The sequence below is a fragment of the Alligator sinensis genome, unplaced genomic scaffold, assembly GCF_000455745.1.
Source record: "Alligator sinensis unplaced genomic scaffold, ASM45574v1 scaffold118_1, whole genome shotgun sequence".
Classification (NCBI taxonomy): domain Eukaryota; kingdom Metazoa; phylum Chordata; order Crocodylia; family Alligatoridae; genus Alligator; species Alligator sinensis.
Window position 1 is genome coordinate 3,696,583 of NW_005841850.1, and position 24,490 is coordinate 3,721,072.

Genomic DNA, 24,490 nt, shown 5'->3' on the forward strand with positions numbered 1-24,490 from the left:
GGCAATGCCCCCTGGCTCCAGAGGCCAAGATAGAATGGCTCTACAGGCTGGATCCAGCCCTTCATCTACAGGTTTCAAACCCTAATCCTGGCATTACAGCAAAGTAGTGTGCCTCTTACACATAAGGGACAGATTTTGACCAATCAGCATGTAAGTAAACTGTAGTGAAGCATATGCATAAAGCATAAAAATATGTTTAACAGATAGAAACCGTGCTACTTACAAGGACTGTAAGCAGCAAGGCTTGAATTTTTGGATCAGTAAGAACCTCTTCATCTAGGAGGACATTTGACTCCGATACAGAAACTTTCCGAAGATGTGGGTGTTGCTGTGGTGATATTCTCTGGGTTTCTGCCGGAAAAAGAAAATTGGTATAAATCAGAGCACAGTAGACCGAGGTGGAGGTGGAGCAGGGGGGAAACGCAAAACAAAAAAAGATAAGGAAGAACCATATACTATTTGTTCAAATTCAGCCACGTAACTTCTTTTGACGCAGCTTTGGATTACCCACAGTTATGTAACTCCTACTGAGGCAGGCATACTGTAATACCTTCTAACAATACCAAGCTGTCAAACAGCACTTTTCATCTATAGGTAAATATCTGTTTCACAAAAAGGGAAAAGAAGTACAAGGAACTTAAGCAACGTGTACAAGGTCAAAACAAAGGCAGGGATGGGAACAGAACCCAGGTCTGGTGTCCCTGGGGCTGTATGCAGTAGGCCATTGAGAGAAATTATCACTTATCAGCTGCGTGTGTAAAACCCTACATTTAGAGGTTATAAAAATATAAAAGGCACGATCCGATTCATCTGATTTCATTTGGTTATATTTTATGATTTAGGGCTGCCTCTTACTCGGAGTTTCCAAGCTGAACATCAACTGCCAGGGCTTCAGAAAGTTGGAAGCTTTCAAAGTGGCTTTGTTTTGTTAGACAGATATTTGCTCTTTGTTGAGCCTACGTAAATGAGCACTGCATTTTACAATAACCCTTGGCTCACAGCAATGAACATTGTGTGCATCTATAAATAATTGCATTCTAAAAATGTTAGTCTTGCTTCTCACCAATTTCATAGTCGTTTTCAGCTACTCTCCTCATCTTGGGGGGTGTAGTGGTTCCAGATTCCATTTCTTGCCTTTTAGGAGCCTTTGTGTCTGATATCAGGTGGTCAAAACTTTTCCTTGTACCTAAAAACAAGTTACCAGGATATGAAATCAAAACCAGTCATATGCACTGGGACAATAGGGCACTCTTTTTTTTCTGATCTAGGAGTTACTAAGCCTACCTAAAATACTTGAGCAGAAACTGGGGTGGGTTTTAGCATCCTCTGAGGTGCAGAAACCTTTCATTAGGAACTGAGAGATGAGTAGCTGTGTTAGTCTGAAGTCAGGCAGGAGGTAGGGCAAGGAAGCACCTCACTGATTCAGAGGAGCATGAGCTTTCATAGGCGACAACTTACGACATGGCATAACATCCATGAAACAGGTTGTTACCCTACCTTCTGTCCTAAAAAAAAGTAAGGCCTCTTCCTGAAAGTATGGGAACTTACTTAATCAAGCTAATGATCTAGGAGAAGTCAATCATCACTGGCAGAAACATGAGCTCTGGATGCAGTAACACTAACAACTTGGCATCATCATCAAATCTTTTGAATTCTTGGCTAACTACAAGGTTACACTAGTAACCGAGTTACTTAGAATGACAGTCGTCTCAGGTGTTGGTTGTGTGCTGCTCCTTTCCCTGAGTCTATTTCCTCCTCAACAGACAGCAATGTGCTGCCATCTGGTAAATAATTTGACACCTGGATGCGTGTACTGTAACATGATAGGTCTGATGCAGTATGCCATCAGAGAAAACTTTTTTTTGGTTTTTGTGCAGTTAAGACCATCTATAAACCAAAGAAGTTAAGGAGCTGTAAAGTTTGAGATTTTAGGTTGATGGCACTTACTAAAGTTTGTTTCTAGCTTCAATATTTCAACCATTTTAATATAAAATAAAGCACACATCTCCAAAATGCTTTAAAAAAAAGTTTGGGATTGACTCTGTTTCTCCTGGCTGCCTACTCAGAGGAGAGGAGTGGAAGTTGGCAAAAGGGAGGTCTTACTTCTAGTGGACTAGACAAAGAAGATCTTTAATTGTGCATCTTGCAAGTGTTGGGCATGTGCCTACAGGGAAAGATACGACTGTTTTAACAATGCCAGAATACATATTACTGAATCTCCCAGGAAGAGTTTACCTCAGTTTGCAGATAAGCAAAGGAATTTAGTTTACTAACCCAGCAGTTTTTTAGTGTTAGCTTGTGAAGGCTGTCCCATATCCAAGCTCATGGATTTTCGTGTTCGAGGGCTAATCTGTCCTGCTGTGGGGTAACTGGCAGCAAGATGTCTGTCTGATCCCTTTGGAGAAGACCACGGTTGATTTTCTTTTAGTGTCCTGAAAGGGTGGAAAAAGTGTAATTTAAAAAAAACCCAGAACTGTACAGATTTGAATATAAACCATTTAAACCATTCAAAACTGAAATGCTTGTATATTAAGATATTGCAACCACTCTGGTTGCAAAGTTCTGAAAGTATAGCGTTCTAAGGCAATAAGATAATACATAAAGAAAAAGAAAAGAAAATGTAAAAGCTAGCCTATGAGAAAATTACTTAGCAGACTTTTCTCTTTCACTGGTCAATCAGGATTTAGACCTCATTTTACAATTAAAATGATGTTGGTTGTCCAACCCACAGGCAGACTCTTCATCTCACCCTGTCACAGGCAATAGTGATGCTGCTACATATGGAACATTCCAATGATGGACAGTGGCAGGTTATCATTAAAGAATTATGTTTCAAAAAACACCTAAAAATAAGGATTAGGGTGAAGTTTAGGCCTGGAGAGAGGGGCCAGGACAAAGCCCCGGCCCCATCTGACTCTCACAAAACACACTGATTCACAAAGGAGGAACCTTATTCACTTGAAATTTATGGGAGTTGGGCATCTACGCACCTCTGTAGATCTGGATCATAAAGCTCAAGAAGTGCCCGGGTGTAAAACCATTAAAATGCACAGTTGAAAATTAAGCTCCCGGTGGGAACGCTGGTTCTAATGTTAAACATCTTACTCATTTCCTTTAACGACCCCTTAATGAAACAGACTGGAATTTTGGTACTTGCTGTAACTTAAATGAAATGAGACAAACTGACCTACAGCTGGTGTCACTGTGATGTATGGGATATGTATCCATAGGAACATTTTCCATTGAAACATCTGTCAGCAAGAGAGATTTCCTGTGTTTTAAACTGCAGCGACTTCGAACTTCCTCAGATACTGTCAGCAGAGCTAAGAACGAGAAGAAAGGGCATGCCAGTTTTCAAAGACAGCAACATTTTAAAGAGCTAGGGCACTAGGAAAGTATATTTAAGAGTATATATTATATTTTCACAGCAGCCCAAGAACTGCAAATTATGTTTTATCTAAATATTTTCCCTCCTAATGAGCTTTGAGAGAAGTACCAAGGTACTTTTACTTTGAATGTCCAAAATTGCAATGCGGCTCTTTAATACCCAGTCTTTGCAGATTCTTGGAAATTTTCAAGTGCAGGTTGGACAGACACTTGGCTAGGATGGTATAGTCAGGACAATTCTGCTTTGAGCAGGGGACTGGCCTAGATGATCTCATGAGGTCTCTTCCAGCCCTACTTTCCTATGATCCTAAGGGAAGTGATTCTCCTGCCCTGTCCAGGACTGGTAAGGCCTCACATGTAGTACCATGTCCAGTTTTGGAAACTATAATTCAAGAAAGATGTGGACAGATTTGAAAGAGTCCAGCAGACAGCAGCAAAAATGATTAAAGGTGTGGGAAACACGAGGAAAGGCTGAAAGAACTGGGATTATTTGGTCTGGAGAAGAGAAGACCAAGGAGTGATCTGATAACAGTTTTATTCTATTCTCTTTGGCCAAAAGGTGCCGGATAAGGAACAGTGGTTTTAAACTGCATCAAGGGAAATTTAGGTGGGGTATTAAGCACTGGAACAGGCTAACCAGAGATGGTGTGGAGTCAGTATCCTTGGAAGTCTTTAAGAGCATGAGATAAACATTTGGACTGGGATGCTTTAGACAGGGATAAGACTGCCTTGAGCAGTAAGCTAGGCTAGGTGACCTCCTAGGCCTTACTTTTCTATGATGATCCTATGCACTCTATCAAACTTACTTCCTGAGCAGCCTGCCAGCTGTTACAATCTCTGAAAACAGTTTTTTAAATAGCTATTGTCTTATGAACGTAACATAACAATAGTTTCTACCACCACCGCTTTTCTTTTGATTTGGCTCGAGTATAAAAGTGTTTTTTCCTTCTTTACCTGCTAGATAAGCCACGCTCTGGGTATTCACTTCGAACTTGTCACAGTTCCTGTGTTTGTTAACCAGAGAGAGTAGTGTGTGTAAAATCCTTACTGTCCTTGCTACAATCATAGGAGAAGGATGCCTGTATCCTAACAAAACCATTTTAAGAAGAAATCAGATATTAACCATTTAATGGGTAATGCCAATTATTTACAAAGCTTTTATAAATATGTCATATACATAGGAAACAAAATCACTAGCCTAGCAGAAATCATGCATTCAATAAAAAAAAATTAAAGTGTGCTTTGATTTTTAAACTAAATATTTATTTAAATTCCTCTAACATGGTAACTACTTCCAGAATGAAAAGGTAGCCTGAAATAGAGTCTAAATAAAAATGAAAAAGATGTTTTTAACAGGAAGTAGCACAAAAGAGAACAAACAAACAAAACCACATATCCGGTCATGGTTCTAGACTGTATTATTATAGATCAACTTTGTATTATGCACTCTAAAGCACTTTGGTAACTGGCTTTCACACTTCTGCAAAGCTTCCTTTAGTCAACGCACATTCAATTTTGCATCAGTTTTGTGATTCAAGCATTTGGGAAAAAAATGCTTCCAAGTAACACTATAATTTTTGTTCATAAGCTTGAACTCCTTTCTTTCTAGAACATTTCACACCAGGCAAGGTGAAGAAGTCCATTTTTATTGACAGAAATGAGAGCCATTTGCAAAAAAAAAATTAATGGAGCCAAGAATGTCGCCTTTATTCTTAGATTTATTTTCAAGTGAACTTAGATGGTGTCATGCAATGCACAAGTTTTCTATTCCTACCTTTTAGAAGGTGCCCCACTAGTGCAAAGTTAAAGTTAGAGTTGAAATTGAGTCCTACAAAATGATCCATCTGTTTGCAGTGCCATTCCAATGGTCTCCTGATTTCCATGAACACTTCTTCCGGACTCTGTTAAGAAAGAAGTAGTGCACAAAAGCACTCAATTGCAAATTACTCATGCTTATTACTCGTACTACTAAACTCTTGGCAAAAATATAGAAACCATAATAGGAAAAAAAAAAAAAAGCTTATATGTAAACACAAATGATACCTTTACTGTAAGACTAACATTTCTGTGCCAGTCTAGAGAGATTCCCAGCAATACTATGTTTCACCTTTAAATTGGGAGTTTTTTTCTTCTTCTGGAGGTCAGAAAGGATTTGCTGCAGCTGTGTGCTATCTCCAAGTCAAAGAGTAGTTTAATTATTTAAGCAACAAGGGGAAAAGAAAGCAAAATGTGTTTTATCTTAAATGAATATCTTTTTACCCCAAAGTGACACCTGAGGGTAAATGTAAATCAACATTAATGGGAGGATTCTTATTACAGGAAGGTTTGCATAGATGTTGGGAATTGATTTCCTGCAAGTCAGAGTACTTGGCATCCCTTCAGTACTCTTTGCTATGCCACCACTCAGTGAGGAAGCCAATATCTGATCCAGCTGCTGTCCAAGCTACAGATGCACAAAACATTAAAGGTCAGTCAGAGTTTAATAAGGGACAGCTCACTTACTTTGTCATTGAATACCCGAAGACTATCTAAGGTATGGAGATTCTGTTCAAGTAGTGCTGTACCTGCAGAATACAGGTTAACTTCATCTAGCTGCAGCACTGCCATTGCCACCCAGAAGAGAGCCTTGTGCATAGGAGAGTCCTAGAGGGGGGAAAAAAATTGCCACAATTTTCATTTCAAATCTGTTTCTGTAAATGTAGAATGTGACAAAAATGACAAAGGTGTATATCAGTAATCTTGGATATGACCTGCATTGTTAAACTATCTTTGATGTCTGATGGTGGTGTCTCCCTTTAATCACATCCAGTCTGAGGACAAAATAAACTGTGTCCCTATGAGCATTCTCTCTGCATCTGCATATCCAAGGCACACCTCTACAGAATCAGCTGCAAGCACGTCTCATGACCAGTGCTTTCCCATTCATTCCCTCCCTTTGAATCACAAACATTTCAAATGGATATAGCACCTGGGCAGCAATAATGTGTCTTTGTTATCAAATATAGACGCTGTAAAAAGACCACACAGTGGTGCAGCAAATTTAACCTGGTCATTTCCTATCCAATCAGAAAGGCATAGTAAAAAAAAAGGTGGCATTCAACAAAAATTCTACAACTCCCAAATGCAGCCATTCTTATTAAGAATAGGTCTTCCTCATTGATGACAAATATATTGGGGATCTCTATCCAGATCCTCTCTGCATGACACCACTTTCAGAATGGAGAGGCATGCATAGAGGGCTCATAGGATTAGGATTAGGTCACTAGGCACATATTTCAGTGAGGCAGAGTAGATAATTAAAGTGAAATGAAATGGAACCAAATGTTTAAAGGCTATGTGACCTTCACTGGCTTTAGCACAAACTCTTACCGCTACAGTACTACTAGCATTTGTATTTGTACGAACTCTTACTACTAAGTCCATCTGGATGACATTCATGATATATCAACACTAGGAAAGGAAGCTAAGGCTAATGTACTATGGCAGAACTGTGGATGCTGGAACTCACTGTTAATTATAAGTGCTACTTAAATGTCATCCAGATGGCTCAGACAATGCTGCTTATACAAAGTTACGAAGGCAGGACTGAAATATCAGAGGAAAATCACCAGAGGATTAGCAGAGAGACTACTTGCATTTGTATATAAAATAAACAAGGTAAGGGGGGGGCCCAGAGAATAATAATGAATGGAAATTTAATTAGTAAACTCACTTGCAATCAAAACTAACTCTATCCAGCCACATTCACCTCTAATAATCTCTAGGTTCAGGAAGCTCACCCCATGTTCGAATGCATCCCCTTTTAAGCAGTGTGCGCCAATACAATTCCAAAGGAAAGTTTTAAAGAGATTCATAACTGTAGGTTTGTGCTGACGAAATCATGAACTTGAAAGAGGTATAACAAATGGCCAAAACATTTCAAGTCAAATGAGACTGACATTTGTTACAAGCTTTGATGCAGACCTGTGCCAGCAGTCACATATGTGAATGTTAAAAAAAACTTTCATTAGAAAAGACAGTTACAGACCACTTGACCATGGTACCCACTTCTTCAAGCTGTAATTCTGCTTCACACAAGCTCACAAACACAAACCAGCAGTGTTTTGTATCTGCCCTTAAATTTGGCTTACTTTTAGAGTAAAGGAACAGGAACACTGCCAGTGAGGAAGTGAGAGCCTCAGGTATGAAGTTATTTTTCAGGTCATGCTTAGAGCTTTTATTTAGAGAACATGTTCTTCATTTTCTGTGAGAAAATTTAACACGCTATAGCCCTCCCATGTTAATTACCTTATTAAGAAGTGGCTGCAGCTTGGTGAGTGCTATAACTGTGGCTTCAATTAGAACTTGGCTGTTATAATTATCAGGGCCTTTTAAACAGCTCTCAAGTCCCTTTTAGAAAAAAACAGAACACACAATTAGATCTCGTTTTATACAAAAAAAAAGTACAGACCAAAGCGCCAAACAATTTTTCAATGCAGCTTCTAGTTGCGAGATGCTTCTAACAATTCTAAAGTAGTTTTAGAGATGAAAATGAACCCAGATGTGATCTACGTCTCGCTGAAAACAATTTTATGGTGCATATAAAAAAGTCAGGATGCAGTTTTGCTGATTTAAAGAGCAGCGAAGCTATTTCATCTGTGGGATTGAGCACGTCTACTATTTCATATACTGTTCAAGTAAATTTCAAGTGTTCAGAGCTTCAGGAGAACAATAAAATACTCCAGGGCAACTAATCTTTGCTGTTACACTCACCCACAACTGAACGGTCTACTTTCTCCTCTGATATTGCTAATGACTTTACTCAAATTAGCTGGATAGTTTTGAGAAACTTTTCTCCAGTTCGCTTTTCATTCAAATTCTCTTTATCTGCTTTTAACATCTGTTAAATGATATCTTCCTTCACTTGAAAAGGAAGTCACTAATGATGCAGATGCAGCTAAGTATTTGAACAAAGACATCCTCATTCATTCAAATACTGACCTCCTAAATTCAAACTCATTTCAATGCCCTGAATTCAGACAGAGACCAATTATCCAAGCATGCAATTTTTTTTCATACAAGTAGCACTATTGGATAAAATTATTCAGAGGAAATAAAATTCAGTGCTATTATGTTTATCCAGGCCAAATAAAAGCTGTGGCTGCAAAAAAAAAAAAAAAAAAAAAAAAAAAAAGAACTTTCTATTACGCACCTATTTCTTGTTCTGCACAAGACTTTCTCCTAAAAAAACCTTACTATACTTTAATTTCTGACAAATCAAGAATTTAATAGCAAGACAAAATGATTAGGTACTTTATGAGATACGTAAATGATGACAACAAAAAATCCTGTACCTTGCTGAGAATTCGGATTATTTGTTTTATCTGCCCATGGGACACTCGTTTACTGATACAGCCAAAGACAACCAGCGCTCTTGGCTGGAGGGATGGATTATACTGGAATGCAAACCTGTGCAAAAAACAGAAGGGTGCTACATTAAACAAGTTTCTTTGCAGAATAAACAAATAGCTTGTGTAGAAAAGGAAAAAAAAAAGCAAGAATTGCTAAATTACTACATGTTTTATGTTATTTTGCAGTCTCTAACATACTTCTGTGCTAGCTCCGTCCACTGGTCCAGCCACTTGCACGTTGGAATATCTCTCATACAAGCCTAAAACAAAAGAAATACTATTTGAATATGCGTAACATTAAGCAAAAGCACCTTTCAATTTAAAGCATGTACCTGTAGTTTCTCTAAAAAAAGGGTTTCTTAAATGAGTACTTATTCCAAAACCTAGTCATCCTACAACACTTACTTGCCTGATGACTTATTTTATGCACAATGTCTTATCTTATTGCTTTTTAATTCATACCTCCATGATCTCCAGCAAAGCTTCAGTAACTGTTTCCAGGGAAGTCAATGCAAATGTCTCCCTCTCGTAGGACCCAGGAGAGAACGACCTATCTCGATAACTGGATCGGAATGCTATGACAGCTGCTGATTTCACTTTGCTGATTCCAAACAGCAAATAAAATTTGGGCAGCGAGAACTCGGTCAGGCTCAATCTCAAAACTTGCTTGGTCTCCTCTGTTGAATAAGTTTGTATATATTAGATTTAATACAGAAAATCTCATCCCATGTATTTATAAAGACCTTCAAAACCAAGGCTTATTTGTGAGGAATTAGAAGTGAACCATCTTCCCAGCTCCATAACACCACATGCTTTTGTGCACATTTTAATTTTTTTCCCCGTGCTACTGGCCTGCATTTATGCCACTAGAAAAATTAATCTGCTGCATCTCAAATGGTGGTCACAGAGACTGAATTATGTTGAAAGATGAGCAGCGGGCACTTTAGTTGGGGAGATGATTACGTGAAGTCTCTCTCAAATGTGCTCTAAGAAATAAAAAAAGTGCGAAGAATAGCTGGCTTATAAATTTGCAAATGGTACCTGGCAACTCAGGTTTAGGCCAATTAGGTTTACAAATTCTGTTTTAGGCCAATAAGCCAAGTCATTTAATTAGTGGAAGCTGCAAGACTGATTTTTTCTGCATACCTAGTCTTTAAATTCACTACGCCTCAATTCTCCCACCAGTAGACTAGGGACATCAACGAGCTCTCTGGCTTCATGCAAAGATTATTTCCTTACTGTAGGTAAAGAGCTTTCAGATTCTTTAAACAGCACTCCATAAGTGCAAGTAAGAATGTATGATTAAGTAAGGAGTAGGGTCCGTTTAACATGCATGTTAAATCTGTGTGCGAGTTTGATAAGAAAAGACAAAGTCATACTTTCCTAATGAGTTTTAACCTAGATGATTCTAATTTTTAACTTGGGATCTCTGAAATGCAGAAAAAAAAAAGTATGCAAGTTATCCTACCTAATGCTTTAGTTTCACAATGGTCTTCCATAAGTGATTTTGGTTATAGCAGGTAATTTCCACATGCTCCCCTGCACTCACAGTAGACCAACCCTAAAGCAGCTCTGCTTTTATCTATGATCCAATACTATGCTAGACCTCCACCCCATCTTCAGCCTCATATATAATGACTTTGGAGAAACGAGGGGAAGACGACAGTTCAGGGAAACATTTGATAAAACAAGTAGCAATCGACTTAAAATAACATCTCGTAAGAACTTACCACTAAAGTGAAGCTGCGAACAAGTGCACAGAGAATGAATGATGTTGATGACCAGGCCATGGGTGGAAGCTCTAAGGAAAAGAGGACCAGTGGCCACCAACAAAGTAACTACATGGAAGAGGTAGGGGAGATGCGCTGCCACATCAAGAGAGTTGTTAAAGGAGAGCATCAGCATGTAACGTGCTAGAATGGCAATATCATCCCACATCAGGTGTTGTTCTAATGTAGGAGTTGGAGATAGACAGGTCTTGTCGATTATTTTGCACATCCTTCCAATTACCTGAAAGGGAGCAACCATTTTCTTTTAGTTGAAGCAAAAAACAGGTCTCAAAATTTCAGTTAAATCCTATTACATTTAAATTTAGTATGATTTGGATGATAGAAACACATAAAAAAATATATTGTCGTGCTGTTGCTTAGACCTGGTATAAAGACCAGTTATTAGATTAACTAGATTTAAGGGAACAGTAAAGAAGGGAAGCACTCACTTTGCTTGAAACCAGCTTCACATTTCCAGAAGCCAGAGCTACAGCTGTATCTGCCATAACCTCAGCTTTTATGGATCCTAAGCCCCCTGTTGCACTGGTTTTGATGAAACTGTCTAGCACTACATCAAGTAGATCAGTTATCTGTTGGAGAAATTAGTGTCATTCAGAAGTAAACTTAATTTGTCTGTATTAAGTCACCTACTAAACAAGTGATACTTGAAAATATGTATATGCTACGAATTAGAACATCAGTTTCAGTGATTTCTTAAGAAAAATTATGCCTACTTTAAAATAATAGTTGCAAGTCTGAATAAAGAGCAATTCCATTACAGCCATGAGTTTTAAGTATGTGCACTTATCAGCAAGAGAGCGGCCAAGAGGAATTAGTTTAAATCATTTGCTGTATCTTCATTCCCATTTAATCCATGTTGTTCAGTAAAGTACTGATTCTAATATAAATTGCATTTGATGTATATCAATTTGTCGAAAAAAAGTAAAATCACATTTCTGCAAAGTATGGCTTAAAGTGTAGCTATGCACCTTAGCTGTCCATAAAACCACATAATTCGCATCTTGCCTGAAATCAAGTTTTGAGAAAACCATATTAAATGTGGTTATAAGTTAAGTAATGCCAAAATGTTTCTCTTTAACTGTCCAGACCAATTACTAACACTGAATGCATGCCTAGGCAATATCTGATTGCTGATCCAAAATCCACTCCATTTCTTGGGTGAAATCCTGGTTCTCCTGAATGGTAAAACTCCCAAGACCCAGGATTTCGCTCTTTTAATTCCACATTCTTCATACTTGTCTGAATCAAGTTTCATATTGGAAATGGCATAATAAGAATGGCACTTGAATTGACATGATTTAGGATTGCAAGCTGTACTGATGTTTAGAGGTTCAAGTGAGTCAAACAGGAGAGGGAGCTCAACAATTCCATGCCGTACATTTTAAAGGAATTTTGTGAGGCTGGCTTGCATCATTTATTTTTCTGTGAGAAAATTAAAAAAGCATGAAAACGGAGAAGTGAAGAAGCAATGAGAAGGGGTTCACATTGTCAACAGGAAGGCCACTGCTAGCCAAGCAGAAAAGCAGGTGTGTATACTCATGGGGGGTAAAGCAGGCCTTGATTAGCTCAAATGATCTATCTGAATGTCACATCTGTGAGACGTTTTTCTGCTCCACCTTGTTCAGTCCTGGGGCAGAAGAGGTACTTGGGCTAAGGGCCATTTGGACCAGGAGATGGCCTTGGATACTTCTATGAATATGGTAAGGGAAGTGCTGAATTCTGCTGGTTTAAAAATGATTAGTGGTATTGGATTTTTTAAGGCCTACTTAAGATTTTTACTGTATTTACTTGAATTTAAGATGAGATTCTTTCCCCCAAATCATCAGGGAGAAAAAAAGCCCCTTGTCTTCAATTTGCATACAACATGCAGGGGAGGGGGGCAGGTGGATGCTGTGGCTTTGACTCTGGCTCTGAGCCCAGGTCAGGACCGGAGCCAGATTCACAGCAGACACATGCCTCCCCCCGCCAACTCTGCTTGCCCTCTGCAGCTTCTTCCCTTTCTCTCCTTACTGTCAGGTGTAGCTTGGTTTCAGCTTCGACTGGGTTCCCTCCAGGGCACAGAGCATGTGGAAACTCTGTCCTCTGCATGGCCAAACCGCAGTGCTGACACTGCTGCAAGGGGTAAGCTTCCACATGCTGTGCCCCAGGAGGGACCAGATCCTGAGAGTATCTGACAGTAAGGATGGGGGAAGGGGCAGAGGCTTTGGGGCGGTGGGGATGCGGGGGTGTCAGTGGTGGTGGTGAGGCAGGAAGGCTGCAGGAAAAAGAAGTGGGAGGAGGCAAGGAGGCCACTTGACGATCCCCAGACACTATTTTCCCTGCTTTAGCAGTGGGAGGGTGAGGAATTCAATGCAACCCTCCAATAATTAGATTTTATACTTGGAAAATTATCAAAAAAATTATAAATGTTCCGTATATAGAATCTAATAAAGGGGAGTGGGGTTGTCTTAAATTCAGGGGTGCCTTAGACTTAAGTAAATACCATAATTCTCCAAGTTCTACTGCTGTGGTAACACCCTTGAAATACCCTGCATTCCCTAGGTGAAGTTTTGAAGAACTATAATAAATAAAATCCAAGATACTTCCTAATCTTTAGGTCTCTGTAAAGGCTACAAGTATATGAAAACTAAACTATTATTCAACTGATTAAACACTGCCAATTTCATGTTAAATACACCAATACTGAATTTCTGCAGTGTCAGCACCTGTCCAAGGCTTCCCCATATTTTCGCTTGAATGGAAGGATACATCTGTTTTTCATTTATTGTCATTGTTATAAGCTTATCCAGAATCGCAGTGACTCGCTGACGTTTGGCATCATCATTGTGTTTACAGAACCGGACTAGATTTGATAACCACGGTGTCATGTACTCCAGGCAAAGGTGCTTCAGTTCAATACCTAAAATAGAAATTCATTTTATAATCAAAAAGCCAGTTTTGAACTCTTCCTCATACAGGCAGAAGACGCCTCAAACCAGGAGTAGAATTCAAGTTTTAGATAACGCCTTTAAAATATTAATATTAATATGGTCAGAAGATGAACCTCCGTGTCTTCTGAGCATCGTTCTTCCAGAATGAAGTGTTTACCATTAACATGGACCTCAGACTTTGTGAGGTTTGTTCTGCAAATATTTTGGAGGAATTCATAACACTACGCCACAGGCCCAACCAAAATGCTCACTGTACACAATGTCATAAACATGACAGTGTTTCCAACAAAACTTTATACCTCTAAACCAGGCACTTGGCCCATGGAGCTGTATGATCTGGTCCATGGGCTGCTGCCTGTGCACTATATGCAGTGCATGGGCTCAACCCAGTGCCATGGGAGTGCCCTGCCAGACTAGCTCTGTGCCCTGGCTGTGGGGCTGGTCTGGATTAGGCAAGGCCAGAAAGCCACTGCATGCAGCACATGCCCCGAGCCGGTCCGCTGTGCTGCATGTGCCATGGGGCATGTGAAGCTCCGCACAGTGTTTGCAGCACACACCAGCCCCAGGGCTTGTTGTGTACATGGCATACGGGGCTGGTACCGGGACAGCATGCAGAGCTGGGTCCAGCCTGAGCATCACAGGCAGCATACACGCCATGCTGGCCCCACATGCCCTGGGGTCTGATGCATGTTGGATGTGGGACCAGGTGAATTTGACACTCCTGCTCTACACAACCACTAACTGGCTTCACTGCTTTAAATCTCTTGTGGAGTTTTACGCCTTTATTTCAGTATCAAAAAACCTAAAGAATGTTTAAACCTTAGACCATTAAAGAGGAGAGGACCGGTTTCGGACAACATGAGAAAGAAGTCATATCAGCTTTGTTTTCTTCTCCACCTTAGCAGGTTCGTGACAACACTTGGCTCCACATCATTTCCTCACCTGCTGATTAGCACACACAAAGGATGGATAAACTCAATTTAAAACACCTGCAGCTTCTGTAGAATGAACCTGTAATTGAAGTCTACTACATTAAAGGACTGACTCAATAACTTAAGTGTTTAATTAACTCAGTAACAGAGCCGTTAAACTTGAACTGCTTGAAATTCACTGTTAACATGAAACAAAATAAGCATTACTTACTAGATTTGCTAAATCCAGAGATGCACTCTTCCAAAAATTCTAAGGTAAGGTGTGGCTCATTAGCTGCCAGGGTTTTACTAATAGACACAATAAAAAGGGTGTTGTTGGCAGGGATACAGAGACCTGAAGTTTCCAGTAACTGACCCTCAATCTTTAAATTAAAGGTACAGGTTAAGGCACACAGAAGATTATAGGCAGCGGACCTGCAACAAAACATAAATACTACATTTTAAAGTAGCTCTCTTATGAGTCTTAACATTTTGTACACAGTAACTACATTCAAATAATATGAGAGTGGTATTAACATTAACATTTAGGCTGGCTTCACCATGTAAGAAAATCAGTGTTTGGCTCCTGAACTTAATTTTGTCCCTCTTAAACCTCTAGCAGAGCCTGTGGGCATTGTGGAGACAGGCTTCGGCATCTGGGAAAGCGAGTGAGCGCTCTCTCACTTGCATTCGCCACTCTCTGATAAACTTAAAAAGCATCACTGAAGGGCTCCATGTTCCATTATTTTAAGATAAAGTCATTAAAATGACATGAAATATTTTTTGGGGGGGAGAGAGGAAGGAAGGACAGATGAAGCACTCTAAAATGACTGCCAAGGGAAAGAAACTGTCAATGATTCTTCAGACCAATATGAAAATCAATGTAAATATCAGAATGCAAATAATTCTTCCACTAAAGAACTTTGTTTTATCCTCTTTTGTACCTTGGAAAGTCTCCCTTGTTTATACAGGTAAAAGTATAAGTGCTTATATTTTACACGGGTGCACTTTATACAAGTGAAATATAAGCAGAGTAAAGCAATACGAGAGAACTAACCAAAACCATCAGAATTTTGCACTTAATAGCGATTCCAAAATAGTGTTCGGAAAAGTTCAAAATGCCATTCCATTTGACCTTTTTCAAAACATGTCAGAGCTACTCAAGCCACCCTGAATCTCAAGAGGCCTGAGAGCCACACAGCTCAGGGAGTCGGGGGTTTCCAGGCTAACAAGGAGCCAGAGCTGCAACAGCCTAGGCTCCACTGTGCCCTGCCTGTCTGGGCTGCTGAACAGCTGTAATTCGGAGACTGTTTAACCAACCAGGTAAGTTGCCAAGGTACTGAGCAGGTAACCTGATAGGAAACTCAGCAACAAAGGGTAGCTTCGTTAAAATAAGGGCGCTTATTATATATAATGCGTTTTAGGAGGAACAAGAGAAAAGGAGTTTGCATAAAAACCAATATATTTTAGCAAACAACAACAACTGAAGCTATGCAAAAAACTGGTTTTGCTTTTGAAAAAGTCTTATTACCAAAGGGTAAATTGCACACTCATGGGGTTTTCATGGAGTTACGTTTGCTTAAACCACTTGGTAAAGGAGCAGAAACAAATCCCCTTTTTCAGCAAAATACATATGAATTTAAGAGATCTCTACCGCAAACTTGGGTCTGAGCTTCCCAGATTAAGCAGTGCTATATTCAGAAGCGTTCCAGGAACATCCTTAGGACGGATTTTCGTATGCTGCGGAATGGAATCTGGTTGCGACAGCTCCCATCGAGTCCTTATGTGGATGATGGACTGAACGATGGCTTCGCACTCCTGATGCATGAAGGTAAGTGGTGTGCCTTGGTTGGCAATCGTTAAGGTGAACTGGTTCTCATCAACCAGGCATATTTCCTCAATCTCAGAGGCATAGTAAATGTCATTCAGAAACACTGTTTGGCCAAGGACTCTTGTTCGCTCTGCTGATGTTACCTGCACAGCAGTAGACCCAACCTTTAAAAAAAAAAAAAAAAAAAAAAAAAAAAAAAGGAGAAAAAGCAGGCTATAATTCAGTGCCTGTTGTTTATCGGCAATTATGACATTGCTTTTTAAACAGGAAGAGTGGCTGAAATTATAATGACTAAAACTCATACTAAGCAACGTGATGTGCTAACTATTGGTCGTGTTTTCTCCCTGTGATCTCATGAATGCAAGACAGTAAAACAATATGCAGACGTGATGATACACAACTCTCTTCCCGGTGAATTGCAAAGTTACACTTACTTTAATAGAAACTTTGGTGTCCTTGTGGGCCAATTTGAGTGCGTTATGGAAAACCTTCAGGTCCTCTTCCAAAGCCAAGGTAGCTGCTGGAAGCTTCTGCTGGTCGTGTTCAATGTGCTCTGCCAATTTCCCAGGTGAGTCTATGAAAATAAGCCTTTTGCTGCCCTTCAGGCCTGTCAGAAGCCTTTCATGGTATTTTGTGTATTCTCTGACCCAGGAGTTACAGTTGTAAATAAAAACTGCTGAGACATTTTCATAAGCAAAGCCTGGAAAAACTACAAACCACTTGGAAAGGAAGTCTGTTTTAAACCGATTGCTGGGGCCCGCGTGAGTGAGGTCCACTACAATCTCATATGGCTTAGCATAGTATGGCTTCAAAGTTAGCAGGACGTGGTATATCAGTAGGTCGCCATTGATTTGACCCGTCTTGAACCTACAAAAAAAAAAAAAAAAAAGGAAAATGTATTTTACACAAATTGCCATTATTTCTTTAACCAGGACTTCAGGATAAGCTTGTAGCTACCCCTACAGACCATATCTTCCAAACCAATGATAATGGATCTGCAGTGACTGGGCAGACAATAAGCAAATAACATCCATTGCCATTCACCCTTCGCTCGTCTATATTACACTGAACATTAGAACCAGTTTTACTTTGCGAGAAAATAGAAGGATGACACTTTTCATTCCTTTTTTCATCCACTTTTCATTTGGAAGGAGGTTACTGTATAGCCAAGCAACTCTAGGAAGACGCGATGAAGAAGCTCTGTTCAATTTCTCAAACGAAGGAAGGAAAAACAACAACATATGCTGGAGAGGAACTGGCATATTAACTACCTCAAAACTGTATGACACATCTGTAGTTTGGATCTCAATTCATTTATTCTCCTACACTTTCAAATCCCGCCTATGCTGAAACATGAAAAAAGTTATTTATTAGAGAGGTGCTGTCTGAATTAAGGACCTACAGCCTTTTTCTTACAAGCCATCTTTTGAAGGGCTTGTTACTTGGATATCTTCTTTGCTGTAAGGTAGAAATTAGCACTTTAGTGATTAATCAGGGATGTCCAATAGTAGCCCCCTGACTAATAAAGATTCTGTGCCGGTTTTGTCTTCTGAAACCATTTTTCCAGCCAATTAAAAATAAAACCTAAACATGCATTCCTTTTATGTAAAATTGCTGCTTTGCACCTTTGCGAAATGACAGTCACCTCCCACATAAAAATCCCCAGATTTCTGAATGCTAGGTATACTGCATTTTGCTTTCTTTAACCAAAATTGAAATCAAACTCAATAGCAGATGGTGAAAAATCTGATACGTTTATGTGTCTACAATATCTCAATGCTACCACAGATATCTTCCAACAAATCAGGAGACAGCATAAAAGCAGAAATTACACGAATACGATGCAAGTTTTTGGGGTTTTTTTAAAGCTAAATGTAAAAGTTAAACAATTGTGATTGCACTGGAAACCCTATTTTCTATTTTACCGTCTGGGCATAAGGTAACAAAGATAGGTTTTTCTGCCCTAAAGGCAGAGATTTTTTTTCTCTCTCTTTCCTGTTGTTCTGAGAGCTAATTTGGGCAAGATTGGGTTCCCGCCCCCCAATGCCTAACATGTCATGGTACAGTTGCTGCAGAAAGGAAGTGTGTCATCTCTTGTGGTTTCATCTTTTAAGTGGAGCACCAAAATACATTTCATTTTAGTAGCAGGTTCACTCTTTTTTAAAAAAAAAAAAAATAGCTATCTTCCGGTCCATTTGCTATATATTGACGGCTAGTTTCATCCTAAGAAACAGCCCAAGAAACACTTGCTAACCTGGGTAGAATAATCTGAATTTCAACTCTTATTTTGACCATAAAACTTTCGGCAAGGTAGGTGCACATTTGCTTTCTTTTTCTTCAATTTCACTGTCAGGTTTGTTAGAATTTGTGGAGCCTTGCAAGCAGGAAGTGTTTTACAAAGCTTTAAATAACAAAGATACTAACTGATGACAGTCAGTAGCAATAAGAAGTATACTTTTTCAACTACATTATTTAGCTTGTGTGCAGGAAACGTACTAAAATTACATAGGTTAAACTAACGTGGTGCATATTCCAGAGCCGGAAGGAAGAATTAAGAGTGGCAGTTGCTACTTAGCTCTGCCATGCCTATATTTTACAGATCCTACTATATGCTGACAAAAGATCTTATCAACTCCTAAGCAACGAAGGATCAGCTAAAGAGACTAAAGCAACCTTTTAATTATCAATTCCTTTGCTTTCATGAGTTTAAGTGAAACCCTTAACGTTGCCAGTTGGTTTATTTTGAACAACAGTACATCTGGTCCAGAAGGCTCCAGTTAACAGTGGACTCATTGTACTGGCAGTAGGAGTAGGCAAAAGCACTGTTAGGATTGTGCGAGAGAAACACCAGATGTTTCCAGTGCTTCCACTGCAGTACTAGTGGAACTGTACAGGACAAATCCATTTCATGCACTCCAGTTAGACATTCTGAACTAAACCCCTAACTGCTATGATAAAAATATACACATTAATCCAGCTAGTATTTCTCTTGTTTTTGGCTATGTTAACAGGCAACCCATAAATAATATGCAAAATTTGGAAATAAAAATCCTGTGCAGGCGGCAGTTTATATGCCAGGCAGGTTTCTTGCTCAGACCGGAAGGGGGATGCAATGAATTTCACTCTAAAGGTGAAATGTAAAGGGAAAATGCATGCATGCCCTTTACTTCATGACATAGGAGATCAGCCTCATACGGGTTTGGTTTTGGTTTTTTTTAAACGAGATCATCAGGAATACTTCTTCCTTTACCTTGCTGGCACATCTGATCATCATTCAACATCTGCAAAGATACTAAAGTTTACACCAAGGTCATCTTTCTATGAGTTTGGGATGTGGTGCTTCAGATGCTGTTAGCTTTGTTAAAACCTTTAACCAACTGAAAGTAAGGAGATGCTAGTTAACATGCTTCACAAGAGAAATGCAGGTATTTTATCCATCACCATCTTTAAAGCAGCAGTTCAAATACCAGGAGTATTTGTAGGAGGATAGTCACGGAGTGGGCAGTCCACATTTAACTTTGTAACATACTATATATAATGCCCAAATGAAAAACATGGAACCTGGAGAAAATGACACTGATGAAATAAAATTTACAGGGAAGCAAAAGGCTGCAGTCTAAGAAAGCTCATGTCAATTTACTTTATTATACGTATTTTGGTACTACCTCGTTTCTCTCAGGATCAGGGCCCAGTTGTGCCAGATTGCAGAACTACTTACTGAACACAATCTGTGCCCTAAATAATTAACAATCTAAGATCTTCATTCCTGCAAAGAGTTTTAAATGAATGCAGCTGCCTTTCAGAGCTGAGCTCCTTGATGGATAAAAAAACCTGATTCCAACAAATAAATGTAATCTAGATGAGGGAAAAATATTGAGGGAGCATGGTAACAAAACAGAGAACATTATGCATGGCTCCCCACCCTCTCAATATTACTTTTAAGTTGGACTTCAGATCAAACTAATTTGGAAATTACCTTCCTCTCCCCTTCCCTCTATAGTTCTCAATCAGCACAAATTTAAATACCACACAGCTAATAAATGGAAATATGGCATTGTCAATGAGAATTTGCACGTACTCAATAGTTTGAAAGAAAACGCACTGAACCTTTCTGAGTATATGTCTAAGGAAAACAGCCATGATGTTTTTTCAGTCATTCCAGTTTAAAAAGAACTCTCTCTTGAGTGTGTGTGTGTGTGTGTGTGTGTGTGTGCGCGTGTGTGTGCGTGTGTGTGCGTGTCAATGTGAAATAGATTGAATGTATATTATATTGTTTATTTTAACATACACCTATTTCATAGATATATACACTCAAGAGCGAGTTCTTTGAAAATATGTGGGCTAATACGTATTATGCATCTCCTAATAAAGCAGCTTTGACACCAGCTTAACTAGTGTCTTGTTAGGGTCTTACGCTAGGTTACAACTCCAGCACTTTCCACTAAGATAGCTGCCTTCTGTGGTGAGCTCAGAAATTACATTTTAAATTGAGAATTAAAATTAAGCATTTTTATTTGACCTGATTAATGCTCCTTTACTGTCAACTTTCATACAAACAGATCATGGAAAATGGTCCCAGATCTCATATGAGAAAGTCGAAAAACCATTACTTAAAACCAATGGGAATATGCTAAAATTAAAGAAAGATTTTACTTTAAATTTAGCAAAACTGTCTTGGCAGCTGTTACAAAATTAAGATGTAGCAGTACAATAACTTCAAATTAAAACCTGTCATCCATGAATTTACCATTCCCTTTTTGAACCTGGCTATGCTATTTACCTTCCCCACCTCCTGCGGCAATGAATTCTACAAGTTAACCACGTGTTGCACACACAACTACTTTCTCTTTTTATTTGGTCTGATTATTAACCCCTTACTGTTAACTTTCAGACCGACAGATCAGGGAAAGTAGGCCCAGCAGAAAAAAAGCAGAAGTGACTGACTCAAAGCTGAATTAGTTAGAGAAGGAACTACCACAACCTAGTCCTGACTTCTAAATGATCTGAAATACACATGAACCTCACACACATTTTTTTTTCTTTTTCTCGTTTGTTTTGGTTTTTGTTTTTTATGTTTTTTTTTTTTAAATAGAGCATCTATGTAAGTCTAACCATAGAAGTCCTGTTTAATTATGCAGGAGAGAAAATTCAAGAATACCTATTCTCTTCGTATTTCATGTAGTTGAACTCTTCACAACATGATCAAAACTATATGAAATTAAGTTACTGCAAACCGAGTTGTGGAAATGTTCGTGGCAGCTGCCTAGTATTTCACAAACGGACCTAATTCAAGCCTTTAGCACCAATGGAAGTGTACAGTTTTAACTCAGCAAATGTATTTCTATATTTATTTATTTTTATTTGATTTGCAGGTGACTATCCATCAGGAACAGGAAAATGTCAAGGCCCCATAAAGCGTATTTTGCTTTCCTTGCTGTGACAAGCTTTTCATTGTGCTTGCAAATAATGGCAAACCACACTAACGATTCCAGCTACTGGAGCTCCCCTACCCAAAATCTAAGTAAAAGCTTGAATGTAACTTATACCAGTACAACTCTTGAGCTAATAACAGACGACAGTAGCAAGACAACAACTATTTCCACAATGCGTGCAAGCACCTTTCAAACCTCACCTGCTACATTTGGACGGGAGCTTTCAACAGCTTTCCCTGTTCTTAAAGTAACTTCCCCAGCTCAAGGCTCGAGACCGACCAGAAAGACCCCGAGCACAACAACAAAGACTGTAACTTGTGAAGACAGTAAACCTCTTATACTAGTTTGTTTCATTATAATAGCAGTGCTCATCCTTGCTTGCACCTGTTTCATTCTGTCAACGGTGGTGATGGCAAACAAAGTGTCCTACCTCAAAAAATTACAAAAAGTCAAGCGTGCGCCAAGAAGTAATGGCGATTTTCTGGCGACAGGCAGTTTATGGCCAACTGGATCAGGCACGTGGCAGAGAATGACTAAAGAGGTAACAGGGACCGACTTAATGATGCAAGACCTGATGTCAGAAAGAGCTGCTACAGTTCCAAGGAAGAGTGAAGATGGAACAACTGAGATCCTCGCTCAAGAAAGAGAGACCAATCAGAACAGCCAAGGAACGTCAAAACCGTGCAACAGGATCTTAGTCAATTTTGAAGCTGAGATTTAAGGAAAGCTCAGGGTCCAAGGAGAGAGAAAAATACAGCCTTGAAGTAATATTCTGTTTTAACCACACACTGTTGGATTGAGATCCAGATTTGAGCTTTCACTCTATGGGACAGGAGACTGTGGTGCCATGCAGCTTCACTGGGAGGGAGTGCAGCCTTGTGCTTATTCTTTCGGTCCTTTAAACGGTGACATAAACGGTGTTAAACAGGGGCCCGGTCCATTGCTACTTCTAGAAAAAATGGCTAGCCAAGTGGAAATAAAGCAGAACAACATTTTGGAAACGTTTTGCTGCAACAGAAGCTCTCAAATGAGAGTCTGTAAATCAGTAAAGATCTGCGGACAACCAACTCTGCAGTTCCTCCTCGCACTGATCTGCTAAATTAAGAACCATCTAAAAATATGAGACAAAGGCAAGAGCTGTAGTTGCCAGGGAGATGTTGCAAGACAAATGGGTGGAACGGTCCACGTAACCACAAATGTGAGAGGTGTTCCCTAAGACAGCCTCTGTATTAATACATGCTCTGGACAGAAGAAATATAAAACCAACAGACCACATGCTGTGTGATTCAACCTCGAAAGTCTGTCATTCTGAGCTATTTTTGCTAGCATTAAACTGCCACCATTTAAAGTACATATACAGCCAAAACGTGTTTTCCCCTCTGCTCGATCACAACTTTCAAAAGGCCAGTCTGCAGCCAGGGATGTCTGCAGTGCCTTAAAGTTTGTACAGAAACACGTACACATCTTGTTCAAACATAATAAGGATAATTTTCTCAACTTGGCAATGCCAATAAATATTGGCAACAGACTTTTAAAGTAGTCTACGCTTCCGTGATCTTCTTCATTGAACTCATTGATGATAAAATGTAATATATTGTTTCTATTGTGGAAAAAAATATCTACTAAATCTCTGTTACTACTGGAAATACCAGGGGAAAATTAAAAACATCTCATTCTGAAGAAGTTTATAGTCATGAATTCACTGGGTTATAAGACCAAAGATGAAATTTTGCTACTTCACCCAGACAATTAATACAATGAAATAAGCACTAAGGACCATTAAAGAAGCGTCTTTTTTACATAAGGGGATCAGAGTGAGATTTCTTTCAGTATTTCTTCACTTTTGGAGGAAAGAGCCCCCCCTCTGCTAGAGAACTAAATATTGCTGGTCTTTTGGATAGATGTTTGAACCAACTTTCTCTAAACTGAAGATTCACTAGCCTGAAAACAGGAATTTTTGCTGAAGGTTTTGCAGTACAAAAGCACTGATGCATTGCTTCACAAATCAGTCAGTAAACCTGTGGTAGTTTGTAAAAGCCAATCCAGCAATTGAAGATTGTTGTCATTGTGCGTATTAAAATATAAGTGCCTTCAATACTATTAGCAGAATTCTGTAAAATGAAAGTTTGTCCCATGTGACATAACGCATTACTTTTGTAGATCAAGTTGCTCATATTTTCTCTAACTGTACTGGCATACAGATGTGTAATAAAATGTGTCGCATCACTTTAAAATGTGTGTTTGAAACGTAGTAATCTTTGTATTTGTGCACACGTGATATGAGAGAAAAGATAAAGATGAGGCACACTTTCTGTAGCAACTTAAGAGGAGAGAATCAGAGACCAAATCAGTGGAAGAACATGGAGAGGGTAGGAAAGAGAAAGCTGAAAGCAGACAAGTGCCAATCAATGCCAGAAAGGCTGATTGATGGGATATGCAAAGGACAAAAAAGGGAAATATCAAGAGACCAGCTGATGGTTGAAGACGGCAAATTCAGAGCACATATCAGACAGAAAAACAGTACTTGGTGAAGACGTAGTCAAATAAGACCTTTCTGCAAATGGGCAGCTGAACCAGAATAAGAGGTCACATGAAGAGGGGAGGGTAAAGCTGTGATTTTTTCTAGAGAGAGCAAGAGAAGGAAAGGAAGGAAACAGAGGGAGGGGGAGGAGAAAAATGGTGGCATGAGACTGGTGGAAGTAAGGCAGGGCTGTGGAAGGTGGTTGAACAGGATGAAAGTTTAAGATGAGGAAGAGTAGCGGAAGAAGAGGGTGTGGATGCTAAGTCTGTGGTTGGGCTCATAAAGGGAGATGAGGATG

The 24,490-nt window shown here is 39.3% G+C and overlaps 2 protein-coding genes across 2 annotated transcripts in view; one reads left to right on the forward strand and one right to left on the reverse strand.

The window, feature by feature from the left end:
• NF1 (neurofibromin 1) overlaps nucleotides 1-24,490 on the reverse strand; it is a 132,948-nt gene that overhangs the window by 24,731 nt on the left and 83,727 nt on the right. Inside the window, exons 37-53 of the mRNA XM_025210962.1 lie at nucleotides 16,674-17,106; nucleotides 16,063-16,403; nucleotides 14,641-14,843; nucleotides 13,273-13,466; nucleotides 10,996-11,136; nucleotides 10,508-10,787; nucleotides 9,240-9,454; nucleotides 8,976-9,037; nucleotides 8,721-8,835; nucleotides 7,675-7,776; nucleotides 5,890-6,030; nucleotides 5,162-5,288; nucleotides 4,342-4,473; nucleotides 3,188-3,323; nucleotides 2,275-2,432; nucleotides 1,064-1,186; nucleotides 224-351 (exon numbers count right to left, since the gene is read on the reverse strand). Of these exons, the coding sequence (XP_025066747.1) occupies nucleotides 224-351; nucleotides 1,064-1,186; nucleotides 2,275-2,432; nucleotides 3,188-3,323; nucleotides 4,342-4,473; nucleotides 5,162-5,288; nucleotides 5,890-6,030; nucleotides 7,675-7,776; nucleotides 8,721-8,835; nucleotides 8,976-9,037; nucleotides 9,240-9,454; nucleotides 10,508-10,787; nucleotides 10,996-11,136; nucleotides 13,273-13,466; nucleotides 14,641-14,843; nucleotides 16,063-16,403; nucleotides 16,674-17,106 (3,031 nt within the window). The remainder of the gene's footprint in view (nucleotides 1-223; nucleotides 352-1,063; nucleotides 1,187-2,274; nucleotides 2,433-3,187; nucleotides 3,324-4,341; nucleotides 4,474-5,161; nucleotides 5,289-5,889; nucleotides 6,031-7,674; nucleotides 7,777-8,720; nucleotides 8,836-8,975; nucleotides 9,038-9,239; nucleotides 9,455-10,507; nucleotides 10,788-10,995; nucleotides 11,137-13,272; nucleotides 13,467-14,640; nucleotides 14,844-16,062; nucleotides 16,404-16,673; nucleotides 17,107-24,490) is intronic.
• Nucleotides 18,419-23,888, forward strand: EVI2A (ecotropic viral integration site 2A). The gene is made up of 2 exons (XM_006016084.3): nucleotides 18,419-18,549; nucleotides 21,612-23,888. Exon 2 carries the CDS (start codon nucleotides 21,637-21,639, stop codon nucleotides 22,390-22,392), a length of 756 nt encoding a protein of 251 aa, XP_006016146.1. The 5' UTR covers nucleotides 18,419-18,549; nucleotides 21,612-21,636; the 3' UTR covers nucleotides 22,393-23,888.